Source organism: Phoxinus phoxinus (genome assembly GCF_949152265.1).
Source record: "Phoxinus phoxinus genome assembly, chromosome: 24".
Classification (NCBI taxonomy): domain Eukaryota; kingdom Metazoa; phylum Chordata; class Actinopteri; order Cypriniformes; family Leuciscidae; genus Phoxinus; species Phoxinus phoxinus.
The window spans coordinates 5,506,266-5,521,329 of NC_136899.1; the positions used below are offsets into that span (position 1 = coordinate 5,506,266).

General features: G+C 39.5%; 2 protein-coding genes across 3 annotated transcripts; one reads left to right on the forward strand and one right to left on the reverse strand.

Annotated features, from left to right (window-relative positions):
• Positions 1 to 36: 36 nt before the first annotated feature.
• ptchd3a (patched domain containing 3a) lies at positions 37 to 7,115 on the forward strand. Of its 2 annotated transcripts, XM_079602748.1 has the most exons (5): positions 37 to 74; positions 1,746 to 2,446; positions 2,628 to 2,749; positions 2,964 to 3,109; positions 4,476 to 7,115. In XM_079602748.1, the coding sequence occupies exons 1-5, from the start codon at positions 47 to 49 to the stop codon at positions 6,425 to 6,427; spliced, it is 2,949 nt and encodes a 982-aa protein (XP_079458874.1). In that variant the 5' UTR covers positions 37 to 46; the 3' UTR covers positions 6,428 to 7,115. The 2 variants fall into 2 exon arrangements, with proteins under 2 accessions (XP_079458874.1, XP_079458873.1); XM_079602747.1 differs by lacking the exon at positions 37 to 74 and having other exon boundaries at positions 1,517 to 2,446; positions 4,476 to 7,107.
• A 482-nt stretch (positions 7,116 to 7,597) lies between these two features.
• Positions 7,598 to 14,486, reverse strand: pks1 (polyketide synthase 1; the record flags this gene model as incomplete). Its single annotated transcript, XM_079601807.1, has 6 exons — positions 7,598 to 13,260; positions 13,391 to 13,572; positions 13,655 to 13,858; positions 13,944 to 14,104; positions 14,197 to 14,350; positions 14,438 to 14,486. The coding sequence occupies 6 exons, from the start codon at positions 14,484 to 14,486 to the stop codon at positions 7,726 to 7,728; spliced, it is 6,285 nt and encodes a 2,094-aa protein (XP_079457933.1). The 3' UTR covers positions 7,598 to 7,725.
• Between the last annotated feature and the right edge of the window lie 578 nt (positions 14,487 to 15,064).

The window sequence follows — 15,064 nt, forward strand, 5'->3', positions numbered from 1 at the left end:
AGTAATGAACTTGCATGTCATTCTCTCCTCACATCACTCTGTCCTGATGGAGCATAAGGAGCAGAAACCGCGACGTAAGTCCTGTTTTCGACTTAAATCAACTGGTCTACATTTCTAACATATAGCTTTTGAGCTGAAATAGTTTATTATATGTAGATATGTTAGCTTATTATTCATTCACTCCAAAGGTTTATCAATCAGAACCAAAAAGCTTTTACAGTCTGGTTTGATAACCATAATACACACACTTTTTATTCTCTAGTTGTTTAGAAAACCATCTTAAAGACCCCAGAAATATACTAACCTGAAGAACCAATAATGTGACAGCAAGAATGTATTTAAAGGCGCCTAGTTATGGAACGATTTTGAACTGTAAAAAGCCTTCACGTGCTTGTAGAACTTGTAATTACAATGTGTCATTTTCTGAGAGCTACAACTTGTACCATGCAGCCGCTGTAACACGTGACCACTGCAAAAGGTGTGTTCGACTTGAAGCGCCGCTGTGCATCGGTGTATGATATGAAATTAGAGAGCAGATGGAGCTTTATTGACGATAATTACTACATGGTGTGAATGCAGCATAATCTCCAAAGAACCATAATGCCAACTCAGCCCTTTACAGCTATATGTTTTTGAAGAGGATTCTTTGTTGAATCTGATGCAGTCCAATAAAGAACCTTAATTCATTGGAGTTTTTAGCAACTTTTTTTAAATATATAGGCCTATTAATTATATGGGATATAGCTGTGTTCATGCCATGTCGTAATATCGTAACTATTCTGACTTGTAAAAAGCAGACAGCAACATGTCGGCCCAGATCTGGTATAGGCCTACGCGTGGAATCCACAAGACCCAGATGTGGCCCGGATCTGGGCCAACACTAGCCTATGTTGCTGTCTGGATCGTAATTACAATTTAAGACTCCTAATTTTTTGAGAGCTACGACTTTGTACCACATGACCACTGCAGATTTATTTTGAGCAAAATAAACATTTTGCGAATCGGAGGACATGAACAGCTCACGTGTTGTCATCTTACACTAAAGTATTTATGACTATTTTCGACATGGTTTGAGCCCAGCATATATAAACCTTAATTTAATCAGCAAGAAATTGAACTTTTTATGAAATAGGCCTACAGATCAGATGAATGAATGAATGAGGCATTTTTGTGACTGATCATGACAGATTCATTAATGTGGGAACACAGTTAGGCTACAATAACTTCAACACATAATTTAATGAATAATTATAATTGACCTCACTACTAGGCCTACTAATGGTGCCCTGCCTTTTTATGTAGCCTATAGCTAATAATGCTGCAACATTCAAAACTATTTTAATAAATTAATGCAAAATAACTTATTTTATAGTGCATTATTTAATAACTAATGCATCAAGCTTAATTAAAGCACACTTCTATAAAAACAGTTTTTTTTTTTTTTTGCGTTTGTGGTTATATTGTCAGTCTAAATATAATTTTCTGCATGTGCCCGTCAGTGGTCGCTCTCGGCTTATAGATTTTCACGCAAAAATGCGTCAGGATATTCAAATACTCCGCATGCATTATTCTCTTTCTATATCAACTTTTAACTAGTTTATAACTAGCTATAACTTGTCATGCTTCAACCACAATACTGATATAGAGAAACTGAGCTTTACGTTAATTTAATCCATTTAGCTCCCCCTTAACTTTTCCCTTTTAATCCTTCAAAATGCCGGTGAACATGGCTGGATGCACCACAGACTGCGTGGAGAAGCCGATCTCCATCTGCTTCCAGAAGTTCGGCCGCTTTGTGGGAACTTACCCGTGGTGGTTCTTCCTCTCTCCTCTGGTGATCTCTGCGGTGCTGGGCAGTGGGTTTTATTTCTTAGAAGAACGTGAGGCCAATGACATTGAGGATCAGTTCACACCTGTGAACGGTCCTGCCAAGCTGGAGAGGCAGTTTGTGCAGGAAAACTTTCCGCAGAACGACTCGGTGTTCTCCAACCAAAGACTCTACACGGATGGAGTTTACGCGTCCTTCATAGCGGTATCAAGATCCTCCAACATCCTCACAGATGCTGCCTTTCAGGAGATAGTCACTTTAGACAGGAAGGTCAAGGAGCTGAATGCGGCTATGGGTCACGAGGTGCTCACTTTTGAGGGACTTTGCGCAAGACGGTACAAGAAATGCATACCTAACAAGATACTGGATATTTACAAATATTATGGTAACAATTTAGAAAAGACCGAGCTCACCTTCCCGTTCTTTCGCTTCGGATTCTCGTACATTTTCCTGGGCTATTCGGTTGGTGGAGTGAAAATAAACTCTACTGTTATTAAAAGTGCAAAGTCAGTGCGCCTGTTATATTTCCTGAAGGAGGATAATCGTACCAGAACAGACTTATGGCTGAACGAATTCCTTAAGGTTTTTCCTTCTAATTTATCACTAAACTTCATTAAGGTAGGTCATGTTTTATTTATGTTCTGTTTTAGGACTTTATTGAAAGTAGTTGTCAGTAGGCTGTTGTTTAAAATGCTTTTAGGTTTGTTAAAATGCTCTCCTGATGTAACTATTCTTTAAATCTGAAATGATGATGTGTCAGTATAATGGTAATGTATGTTAGTATGATCATTTTCCTCAGGTGACCCATTCCACATCTCTGTCAAGGCAGGTGGAATTTGAGGCAAACACAAGGGATGTGATTCCACTCTTCTCTATCACATACGTCATTGCCATTGCATTCTCAATTCTTTCTTGTTTGAGGTAGGCTATGTTAACCTGAATAGTTAGGCTATTTTTATTGACCGGTCTAGTTAGGGTGATTTTAATGCACACCTGATTTGTTCAACTTCCTACTGTATTCAAAATGAATGTAGGAATCTTTTATGAAGATGATGATTCAAAATAAGATTAGTTCTAAGCATGTTGTATTTAACCATGAGAAATTCTTTCAAATATATTTTGTCTGTTTTTCCAGGTTTGACTGTGTCAGAAATAAAGTATGGGTTGCCACATTTGGGGTGCTCTCCGCTGGACTGGCTGTTCTGTCGGCTTTTGGGATGATGTTACACATTGGTGTCCCATTTGTCATGACAGTTGCTAATTCTCCGTTCCTGATATTAGGTAATAACTTCATATATACGTAAAACCAGTGCTGTACTATGTTAAAGGATTAGTTCACCCAACAATTTAATTCTATCATGAGATCTTCATGTCGTTTCAAACCTGTAAGACTTTTGTTCATTTTCGGGAACACAAATTAAGACATTTGAATGAAATCTGAGAGCTTCTGTCCCTCCATTGACAGCTACGCAACTACCATTTTGACACTTTAAAAAGTTCATAAAGAGATTGTAAAAGTAATCCATATGAATCGAGCGGTTTAGTCCACATTTTCTGAAGAGACATGATCGCTTTATTTGATGAACAGTTTTAATTTAGGCTTTTATTCACATTTAAATATTGATCAGTGAACATTAAAAAAGCTCAACCGAACATGCTTGAACTTCCGTTTCCACAACTGATGTTTGAGTTGATGAATGTTTATAAGTGAATAAAAGCCTAAATTAAATCTGTTCATCATAAAAAGCGATCAAGTCTCTTCAGAAATTTTGTCTTCATATGGATTCGTTTTATGATTTCTATATGAACTTTTTGAAGCGTCAAAGTAGTAGTTGCGTAGCTATCACTAGCCGTGTTTCCATTACCCTTCAAATTGAAATTGAAAATTGAAAATACGCTCAATGGAAACACGTAATTTTCGCAAAAATTCCCATTTATCGCAAAAAAGTTTTTACGCTCGCATGAGGTGTTTTTTCAGGCAATTCGAAAAATAAATATTTCGCAAAACTGCAATGGAAACAGTTTTTGCGCATTTACAGTCACCTGACGTAGATGACGCGGTGTGTTTGGACAGAATACGAATTATTAAATTCATAAAAGACAAAAGAATTACAGGAATACTGGATTCTAAACCTCAAACAAAATGCCACAATCAAGACCTCGACGCAGAAATGAGTGAGAAACACAGAAACTCCTCATATGAGCCGCTCACAGTAGGGCACATTAAAGCTTGGATAACACGCTTATATCCTTTGATGAATAATAATGGCTAGTGTGGCGGCTGCAATATATAAACCTACCAACATTCGTTGCCATGATTTTTGGAATGATTATCGCGAGAGGAAAAAGTTTTAGTCGCATAACATCGGTTAATGGAAACGCCGCCATTTCGCAATAGTTTTTTATCGACATTTAGAAAATATCGCAAAAGTTTTGCGCAAATCTGTAATGGAAACGCGCCTACTGGCGAGCTCTCAGATTTCATTAAAAAGATCTTAATTTGTGTTCCAAAGATGAACGAAAGTCTTACAGGTTTGGAACAACGTGAGGGTGAGTAATTAATGACAGAATTGACATTTTTGGGTGAACTCTCCCTTTAATGTATAATATCAGATTAAACAAGGATTTCCTGATGTGTTTTAAATAGGGATCGGAGTGGACGACATGTTCATCCTCATTTCCTGCTGGCAGCAGACGAATGTTCATGATCAAGTTGAGACTCGACTGTCTAAAACGTACAAAGAGGCGGCCATTTCGATCACCATCACAACACTCACGGACGTGCTCGCTTTCTACATCGGCCTCATGACGCCCTTCCGGTCCGTCCGCTCCTTCTGCTTGTACACCAGCACCTCCATCCTCTTCTGCTACATCTACAGCATCACGTTTTTCGGAGCGTTCCTCGTTCTTAACGGACGGCGAGAGAACAGCAACAAGCACTGGCTGACCTGCAAGGAAGTACCAGAGGAGTGCCCTATAGGTCAGTCGAAGTGGTATGAATTATGTTGCGTGGGAGGCGCTTACGACCCTCATACTGGCAAGGAGGAGGTACAGCCCATGAATCACTTCTTTAAAAAATACTACGGCCCTTTTTTGACAAAATCAGGGACAAAGGTCTTTGTGATTGTGCTTTATTGCATCTATTTGATTATCAGCATTTATGGCTGCTTCCAAATTCAAGAAGGAATCGATCTTCGTAATTTGGCAGCGGATGATTCTTATGTGGTAAAATACTACGACAACGAGAAGGCATATTTCTCTGAATATGGCCCAAACATCATGGTTGTCATCCGACGGGAATTTCCGTACTGGGATGAAAAGTACATGTCAGATCTTGAAACTTGCATTGAAGATTTCAAAAACTTATCTTTCATTGAAAAGGATATATTCACCTCCTGGATCAAATCATACAAGTACTACGGATATCACTCAAAACTCAATCTGAGTGCTGAAGATGTCTTCAAAGATAATTTGGGATCATTTCTGCGATTTTATTCCGATTTCAAACAGGACGTCAATTTCACCAACAACTCCATTCACGCGTCTCGCTTTTTCATCCAGACCGTAAATATCTCAACTGCTCTGGATGAGATGAATATGTTGAATAAGTTAAGAGAGACAGCACAAAAGTGCCCTGTTCCTTTACTGGTTTACCACCCTGCCTTCATCTACCACGACCAGTATGCAGTAATAGTCACCAACACCATCCAGAATATTGCGGTTACGACGGCCGTAATGTTGCTCATCTCCCTTCTCCTCATCCCAAACCCTCTGTGCTCTCTCTGGGTGACTTTTTCTATCGCATCGGTCATTGTGGGGGTCACTGGTTTCATGGCATTATGGGATGTTAATTTAGACACCATCTCCATGATCATTCTTGTTGTCTGCATTGGTTTTTCTGTAGACTTCTCTGCTCATATATCTTACGCCTTTGTCTCCAACAAAAAGCCCAGTGCGAATGAAAAGGCAGTGGAGGCCTTGTTTCATTTAGGTTACCCTATTTTGCAGGGGGCTGTGTCTACTATTCTTGGGGTGGTAGTGTTGTCTGCTTCGAAGAACTACATCTTCAGAACTTTCTTTAAAATTATGTTCTTGGTAATATTCTTTGGTCTCTTCCATGGCTTAACTTTTATCCCAGTTTTTCTGACCTTTTTTGACATGTGTAGTGGCACACCAGCCAAGAAGAAATCAGGCCCAGAAGAGCAGGCCATGAAGAACAGCCATGTGAATAATGTTCAAGCAATGGCAAGGGATGGTGAGGTGAAAGAGCGGGAAATTTACGACAACCGCAATTTTCAACCCGACAACAACCGAACATGTCAGTCTCAGCCGTGCTCTGCCATATGGATGATAACCGGCAATAATCATCATGTCCAAGAGAATCACATGTGTGTGGCGAGCACCATCCCAATGTTCAGAGTGGACAGTCAGACCTATGAGGTTCACATGTATGCACCCTCTGATGATACCAGGTTAAGAGTCAACTGTCAATCAAAAGGTCAAAACTCTGAAGGTCAAAATTGTGTTTTAGGAAATAGCAACCACATTCAAGATTCAAATGTTCCCACTCTTAACTGTTCTGATTTGGCCATTTTGTAAAATCCTCATACTTCCTTTTCTTCTGAATATATCCTGTTTGTTTGTGTACTACATTTATATGTTTCAAATTACTAATTTAATGTGACTAATGCAATAGAAATCAACAAGACAACAACATGGCATTTTTTCTACAAAAATATACATGGGCCAATGGTTTTTTAGGACTTTTTGGGGGTTTCAGGAATTAGTGGCCCCGATTAAACTGTAAAAAAAAAATATTTTAAAAAGCCAAAAACAACTTTAAAAAATATTTTTACAAAATGCATCACTGATGTACAGTAGGCAAAGTACAGCTAAATGAAACAACAACTACTTGTTTAGGAAACACAAGGATAACAAATTTGAGTAAATCGTTCATAAAACCTTAATAAATTGGCAAATTCAATTGAATGCAACAATTTACGTAAAAATGGGTTTAAATGGATTTAAACAGAAATGTATTGTTTTATGAACGAGCCCCAGTCTCTCAGAAAATATTTAAATGTCTTATTTTTGCTGGATATGCAAATATTTCTATTTAATTATATATGAAAAGTAAAATTTTGTAGTTTTTCTTAATTTTTGTGAAATAAACTAACTGAATGCAGAAATGTAACCATATTTTGCTTTGTATTTATGAGAGGTTTACAATGTTTTCTTATGGATTGTTCAATGTGTAAAAGCTCATTAAAGACATAACTAAATACACAGATGTTAAGTATTTTTATTGGCTTATTTAAATAGCCACAAAATGATTCCTACCTATCAATGTGTTTTAAAATATATATTTTCCCTTTGCTTCTGTACTGCACGTGCTTTCTTTGAGAAAAGAGGATTGCCCGAGTAAAGATTATAATAAGAACTGTGAATATTTTCATCTTTTACACCAGTTTTGTTTTTATATTTATGAATGGCTGAGGATTATCATTTTAGGGAGAATATACATTTCTATTAAAAACTATTATATTTAGTTCACTCAATGTTTACAGTGTTACATAATATGTTTGCATAAATACATCAGTGGATTTATGCATTTGGCAGTAAAATGATGAGGCATGCCTGACCTTTGATCTCTGATTCCTTGGTAATGTTAGGTCTGGGAAGGTATAAAATAACCAAAATTGAAATTTCAAATCAAGATTTTAATGTTTGACATCCAATGTTTGTCACACATAACAATATTGTGGTTAAGATTGCAACAATTTAGCAATGCAGCATTTTCTAAAGTGGTTTAGCTAAACAAAACATAAGCACACAAAAAAAAATCACATAAAATTTTTATGCATTTCAGTCTTATGGACAAATTACATAACTTTGCATTACAGGTGCACAGAAATCTCACAGTCTTCATCTGAACTCTGTTTTATCAATTCAGCCAATGAGGATAGTGAACTGCTTGGATCAAGCAAAGCAACAAGAGGAATATTCACACCCATCTCTTGAAACAAGCGATTTTGCAACGTCATTGCCAACATTGAGTCAATTCCTAGTGCAGTGAGCGCAGTTTCATCACTAAGATCATCAGTATCAACACTGCAAATTTCAGTCATAATACCTTTAACACAGTCATCCACTGATGACTGAACATTTATCCTGGAGTACTCAACAACTGTGGTGTTTTTCAGTTCTTCCTCCACTAAAGCAGACAGGCGAAACTTCAGAGAGACATTCTGAGAAAGGACATGGTTCTTCAGGTTCCTGAAATTGAATTTGCAGACCACCTGCTGGGGATTGTTATTTAACAGACAGTGTTCTAGTGCTTCATGGATCTCTGTCACATCCATGATCATCAGCCCTTTTGTTTCCAGGAACTTTTGAAAATTGTCTTTGTTCATTAGCAGGCCCAGTTTAAGGGGTCCCCAATTGATTGACTGGCCTGCAAGTCCAATATTGTGTCGGTAGTGACAAAACGTGTCCAGAAAAGAATTAGCTGCTGCGTAGTTTGCTTGTGCAGCATTTCCAATGAACGAGGATATCGAGGAATAGCACACAAAGTAATCAAGTGTCTGGCTGTGCAGAGTGGCAAGGTGAAGATTAAGAGCACCACAGACTTTAGGTTGCAGGACTTTTTGAAAAAGAGATCTATCAAGGGTTTCCAGTAATCCATCATGTAGCACAGCAGCACTGTGAAACACCCCTCTGATTGGACATGAAAAATGTTTTGCAATCACAGTAATGGCTTCCATCACCTCTTCTGACACAGAGACATCACACTGAAGAGTGAGAATTCTTACCCCATATCTCTTCTGGAGACTGCTCATTTCCTCTTGTACCTTCTCAGATGGTGCACTCCTTGAGAGAGTGGCAATGCATCCCCCACCCCTGTGGGCAATAAACTTAACAGTTTCAAATCCCAAACCAGAGAGACCACCTGTAACTATGTACACACCTTTCTTTAAGAACAGCTGCTTTGTTCTTGGAAGCAAAGGGATGGCAGACATCTTGCTCCTAGTGTCATCACTGGCCAGAGCTATCACGTCCAGAGTGCTTGCACTGAAATAAGACCCAGACTGTTCAAACGACTGAGGAGGAATACCTTGAGGGGGAGCCATCTGAAAAGTACTGCTTTGTATTGATGGCCATGCTTTGTGTAAGTGCATTCCCTTTAGCCATTTCTGTAGAAGAGCTCCGTGTGCCTTAAGTCCTGATTTCTGGAAGATTTTGGACATCTCAAGTGTCTGGAAGCATGTTCTTTCACTAACCCTCTGAATTCCATTTATTGTAGAGTTGCATGGCTCACGGATGTCACATACTGCAATGATGTGATTTGCATTGACAACTCTTACAATGTCTGTCAGAAGCAAGGAATCATATGGAGGAAGAATCACAAAAAGAAGACACTGCTTTGTATTTTGGACTAATCCACTTACTTCAGTCTCTGTAAAAACTCTCCAGCCTGATTTACTTGCTATGAGTGTCAATAACTTGATCAGGACTGAGTCACGATCAGTAGAGAAGATCCCCAAACTTTGCTGATGTTTGGACTTGGGTAACACACACTGCAAAATCTTCCAGATAAGGACAAAGTATGAAACACATGGTGCATCTTTTAGGAATGGAAGCCTTTTCATTTTGAAACACACATCTTCTGGGAGGATGACTTTGGAAGTTGCTTTTACAGGATAACAACAGACAACATGGTCTCCCACTTTAAGTTTGCTGACATCCTTTCCCACAGCTGTAATGATCCCGCTGAAGTCAAGTGCCAGAAGACTGTGGTTCTGTGTTGTGTGCTTGTTCCAATACATCGTCTGACTAAAGTTTAAGTCTGAAGTACTAACTGGAAAATAATCGGAAGAGTGCACACATACCTTACTCAGCTGAACCTCAATGTTTTTACTCTCAATAGTGTGGAGTGAACTCTCTGAAGGAAAAGCTGATAAGCCGGTCATCCTGTATGGACTGGTTGTCTGCAAAGTGAAGTCCTGTGACTGTAGGGTTTTTGATTCAGTCTTTGCTTCCCTAATTGTGGTGACAGAAGTATGAGTTATTACAGCAGAGTAAACTTTCCCTTTGTTGATGAAGACTTCTGGACACTCTTGAGCTTTGTATGAGTTAAGTACATGAGCCAGTGCTTCTATATCCTCAGTTGACACTGTGGAAAGGTCAATGAGCTGGAAAGAAGTGCCTGACAACTCTGCAGCACATGCCCTTGTCATGCCAGATAACACAAATCCAGAACTTATACTTTCAACTGTTTCTTCTGCTGACTTGTACGTAATGACACGGATGGAACGAACAGGACTGCAGCTTCTTAAAGACAAAACAACCTGACGGTAAAGTTCACAGCTGTCTACCAAGGACTCTAGAATGGCATCAGATTTGAGGTGACTAATATTCTGAGCACCCCAGATAAACAGGATCTCATCCATGTCTGCAGCACTGCATGGATACCTCAACAGTAATTCTTGGACCTGCAAGGCTGAGTTTTTTGTTAAATTTAGTGGGGGAACAAATACAGATTTTGGGTGTAAATATGGCTCCAAACCTTTAGCGATACCCAAGGTGTCCTCAAAGACCAAAGCCTTCATTCTACTGGGGAAACTGCTCTCAGCATGAATGTCAACCTTCTGGTTATAAAAGAAACATGATTCCCTAATCTGTGGATGTCTTCCTAGAAAATTAATTCTGACATTTCTTAGCTCAATCAACACATGTCCATCTTTGTCAGTGAAACAACCACAAACCTCAAAGTAGTCTGGCATTTCTTTGGTCAGTCTCATATACATGAACATCGTTTCACGGGGAGGTGCAGATATAACCATACTACCAATTGCAGAGGGAAATCCAGGCCTGATGGTGCTAGAGACTACTGCTAAAACTGAGGACATTTGCAAGAAGTAATCTAGGACCACTGGGTGCAAGCAATACTCATATAGATGATTGAGTACTCCCTCTGCAATCCTGACACTGGTCACTGCTTCCTTGAATTCTTGTCCATAATGAATGTCACCAAGTTGTTTGAAGTTGGGCCCGTACTCAAACCCTACATCATTAAGAGCGCTGTACACATCCTTTGCTTCAATGACTGATGGACATCTCTCCAAAACAGCATTGAGGTGAATGGTTTGCTGTTCTATCATAGCTGGTCCCCCTTCATGGCTAATGGTGCCGGATGCATGCACAGTACTAGAGGACTGAACCTGAAATGTGGTTGCGTCCTTTGATGTGTCAACTGTGATTTTCAGAGTAGGGCAGTTTTTAGTTAAAACAAACAAACTTTGAAAGTTGATTGTTAGCTGAAATGAATTAAGAGGCCTCTTTGGAATTGCAGTTTCCATTACAGATGCAAAGGCCAATTCAACGTACAATGCCCCTGGGGCAATTGAGATGCCATTGTTCTTGTGTTCCCACAGGTAGGAGGTAGTATCTGTTGACAGGTTGCACTTGATCACTTTGCCATCACGTTTACTTGGACTTATCAGTGGATGTGGACTGCGAGAGATTGTGTCATTTCCCCGTCTTACGTCCTCAAAGTATACCTCATTTTTTTGACATTCAAATTGATACTTTGGGAAAGCAATAAGCTTTGTTTCAAACCCTTTGTAGAACTCGTCCCACTTCACATTGACCCCCAGCTCAAACAGTTTTGATACAGTGGTGAACATGGTCTCGTGGTCTTTATCTGGATGCACTGAAGTTAGCACTGTGGTGTCATTTCCCAGGATCTCCATGATGTTCCTCTGCAGAGCCCGTCTTGGACCAATTTCCACAAAGACTGTGTTCCTTGTGTGGTTGGAAACTAATTTAATAGCTTGTTCAAATGCAACAGGTTTTCGGATGTTTCTTGCCCAATATTCACCTGTTACAAAGTCCCCATGATTACACACCTCTCCTGTTACGGTGGAAAATAGTTCACACTCCATTTCATTCAGAGTTAAATGTCCAATGCTGTCTTTGATTTGGCCCAGTATAGGATCCATCATATGACTATGGTAGGCAGCAGGAACATCTAAGACATGAAGGAACAGGTTCTTGTTCTTAAAAGACTGAAGCTTTTGGTGCACGTTATCAATAGCTTCTTTATCACCTGACAGCACACATGACATAGGACTGTTCACAGCAGCTACACAGATCTTTCCTGTGTATGCAGGGAGGATTTCCAGAATATTTGGGACAGCAATGTTACCAATGACCAGCATCCTCCCACCCGTAACTTTGGTCTGTAGATCGCTGCGATGGTAGACAACCTTTACTGCATCCTCAAGAGACAGCAGACCAGAGCAATGAGCTGCAGCAACCTCTCCCACCGAGTGTCCAAGAACAATATCTGGTCTGATGCCCCAGTGTTTCAAAAGGTGAACAATTGCAACCTGGATTGCAAAAAGAAGTGGCTGGACAACATTTGGTTTAGAAAAATCTTCATTGTCATAGCTGCGTGCGATCTTTTGCAAAATACTGGTGGATCTGAACTTCTGGAAATAGTTTTCCACCTCTTTGACCTTTTCCCTAAAAACTGGTTCCTCTTTTAGTAGCTGCTTACACATTCCCCTGTAAGTAACGCCATTTCCACAAAATACAAAAACTAACTTTAGGTCCTGCTTTATTGGGGCTAATTTCTTGTTCATACTAGCTTCGAGTAGTGATTTTAACTCTGATACAGATGATGCAGTGAAGACTTTCCTAAATTTGTGTTTCATGTGGCTTCTTCTGCAGGCAGCTGTATAAGCAAGAGCTTGTAGATCAACTGTTTCATCTACCAAAATCCTCTGATACGTGTCAGCTATGCACAACTGAAGAGACTGATCCGTGGCTGCAGACAATGGAAGCAGTTTTAGAGGTTCAAGATTGTGGCTGTCGGGGGCTGTAGCATAAACATACTCGCTGATTAAGGCATGGGCATTGGTGCCACCAAACCCAAAGCTGTTTAATCCAGCCATCCTTTTCCTGGATCCAGAGTACAGCCATTTCTCAGCTCTAGTGGGGATTTTAAGATTGAGAGCTTTAGCATCTATGCTGGAATTTTGTGCTGAGTAGAACACAGAGGGGACAATGATTTCGTGCTTCATCATTAACAGAATCTTTATGAGTCCTGCCACACCGGCTGCAGATTCTGTATGTCCAATGTTACTCTTAACCGAGCCAATAAACAGAGGCCCTGAGCTTGAAGGTCTTTCTTTGGCGATGATTTTTGAGATACTTCCTGCCTCAACTGGATCTCCTACTGGTGTTCCAGTCCCATGAGCTTCTACATACTGGACATTTACAAAAGAATTATTCGAGGAGTAGATCATGTGAAGAAGAGCCTCCTGTTGGGACATGGAAGGTTTGGTGATTGGAGTGACGGTGCGGCCGTCTTGGTTTACAGCAGTCTTGTTCACAATGCCCCAAATATGATCAAGGTCCTCAAGAGCCTAAAAAGAGAATCACCAGCTTACTTCCACAAATAATTAACAGATTTTTTAAACATTTTTTATAAACCATAACTGAATGGTATATCAATATTATAAAACCGATTTCTTTTTAACAATGTAAAATATCTACCTTTTTCAAAGGCTTCAGTAAGACTATACCACATCCCTCCCCTCTGCCATAGCCATCTGCAGTACGGCAGAATGGTTTGCTTGTGCCCTCAGGTGAGATCATCTTTGCCTTGCTGAGGGCCACAAAGACTCGAGGCTCAAGTATGCAGCTGACCCCTCCACAGAGAGCCATTTCACAGTCCCCTAGAGATAAAGTAAACAAGGATGATTAACCATGTAAATGTCAAGCAATGAACAGACTTAAACATTGAAATAGTATCATTACCTTGTCTGATGGCCTGGCACGCAGAGTGAAGGGCGACTAGGGATGAAGAACATGCGCTGTCAATGGCAAAAGATGGTCCAGTCAGGTTAAAGATATAGGAAATTCTGTTGGCAGCTATACTCATAGCTGTTCCTGTGCCATTATAGTGAGTTATTGTGCTGGGACTGTTGTTCAAAAGTGTTTCATAGTCCCTGTTCATAAGACCTGAAATCAAACACAATATATGGTTTCAATATCCTAAAAACACCCAAACGTTAAAAATGTGAATTGCTTTTATTAGATGCATTACCTATGTAAACTCCTGTTTGGGTTCCGCTCACTTTTTCCAAGGGTATCCCAGCATCCTCTAGAGCTCGATATGCACACTGCAGCAACAGTTTCTGCTGAGGGTCCATGAAATCAGCTTCAGCCTCACTGATGCCAAAGAACTTGTGATCAAACTCATTGAATCTGAAATAAGACATATATTTTATTACTTTATCATTTCACTTTTTAGTTAACTATAAACCTCGAATGTATCATCATGAACTGATTATTCCTACCCTTCAATGAGAGCAGCTTTGGTCGTCTGTGTTTTTCCTGGTTTACTCTCATCAGGATGAAACCACTCTGATGTATCAAATCTTTCATCTTGAATCTGTACCACACAGTTCCTGCCCTCCACAAGTACTTTCCAGAAATTATCAACACCCTCACCTGTGAAGGTAGTAGAGATTGAGAACTCATACAAATGCACACAGCATTCTCACAAATGGTATAAGAGTTCATAAATAACATATTTACCTCCTGGGAAGTTGCATCCAATTCCAATGATCGCAATATCCTCGTCCATTTAGCCGGTTTTCTTTTTTTTTTTTTTTAAATTATCATTTTATTTTGCAGTCTCTACAGAAAAAACAAAAACCTTAAGAATCTCTGAGCTCAGCTCAGCTGGTCTCCTCATGGTTGTGACCAGTATTCATCAGTTCCCTTCAACGTCTAAGCATTTTTATAAAGCTGAATAACAATGGGAAAACTCATTTCTTTCAACAAAGGGTCTTTAAATGTGCAATCCTTCCTCTTGTAACAAAACTCTGTAATTACAGACTTGGGTAGAGATGTAAAACACTGATTGCAGTTTCCCTCACTGGAAACAACAAAGCTATTGTCTCAAAGCTATTGGGATGAAACCCTAATTCATGATTGGCTTTAATTGGCTTCCATGACGAAACATATAGCGAATGATGAGAAGGCAGGACCTAAATGTGTGTAGACCACAATTTGAAATAAGATGACCAATAACTATCTCAGCACACATAACCTGATACCTGCGATTATCAGACTGAATGGTTTACTGCCTGTCTTTTATTTTGGACCTTTGAAAAGGATCCAAGACCTTATACCCAATTAATTTTTAGCCTTCATTTCAAA

What these genes read in the sequence shown, in the direction of transcription:
- ptchd3a (XM_079602747.1), top strand. Translation starts at nt 1,715, where the DNA reads ATGCCGGTGAACATGGCTGGATGCACCACAGACTGCGTGGAGAAGCCG. An exon ending in TATCACTAAACTTCATTAAG is followed by an intron (nt 2,447 to 2,627) that starts GTAGGTCATGTT and finishes CATTTTCCTCAG; the next exon opens with GTGACCCATTCCACATCTCT. An exon ending in TCAATTCTTTCTTGTTTGAG is followed by an intron (nt 2,750 to 2,963) that starts GTAGGCTATGTT and finishes CTGTTTTTCCAG; the next exon opens with GTTTGACTGTGTCAGAAATA.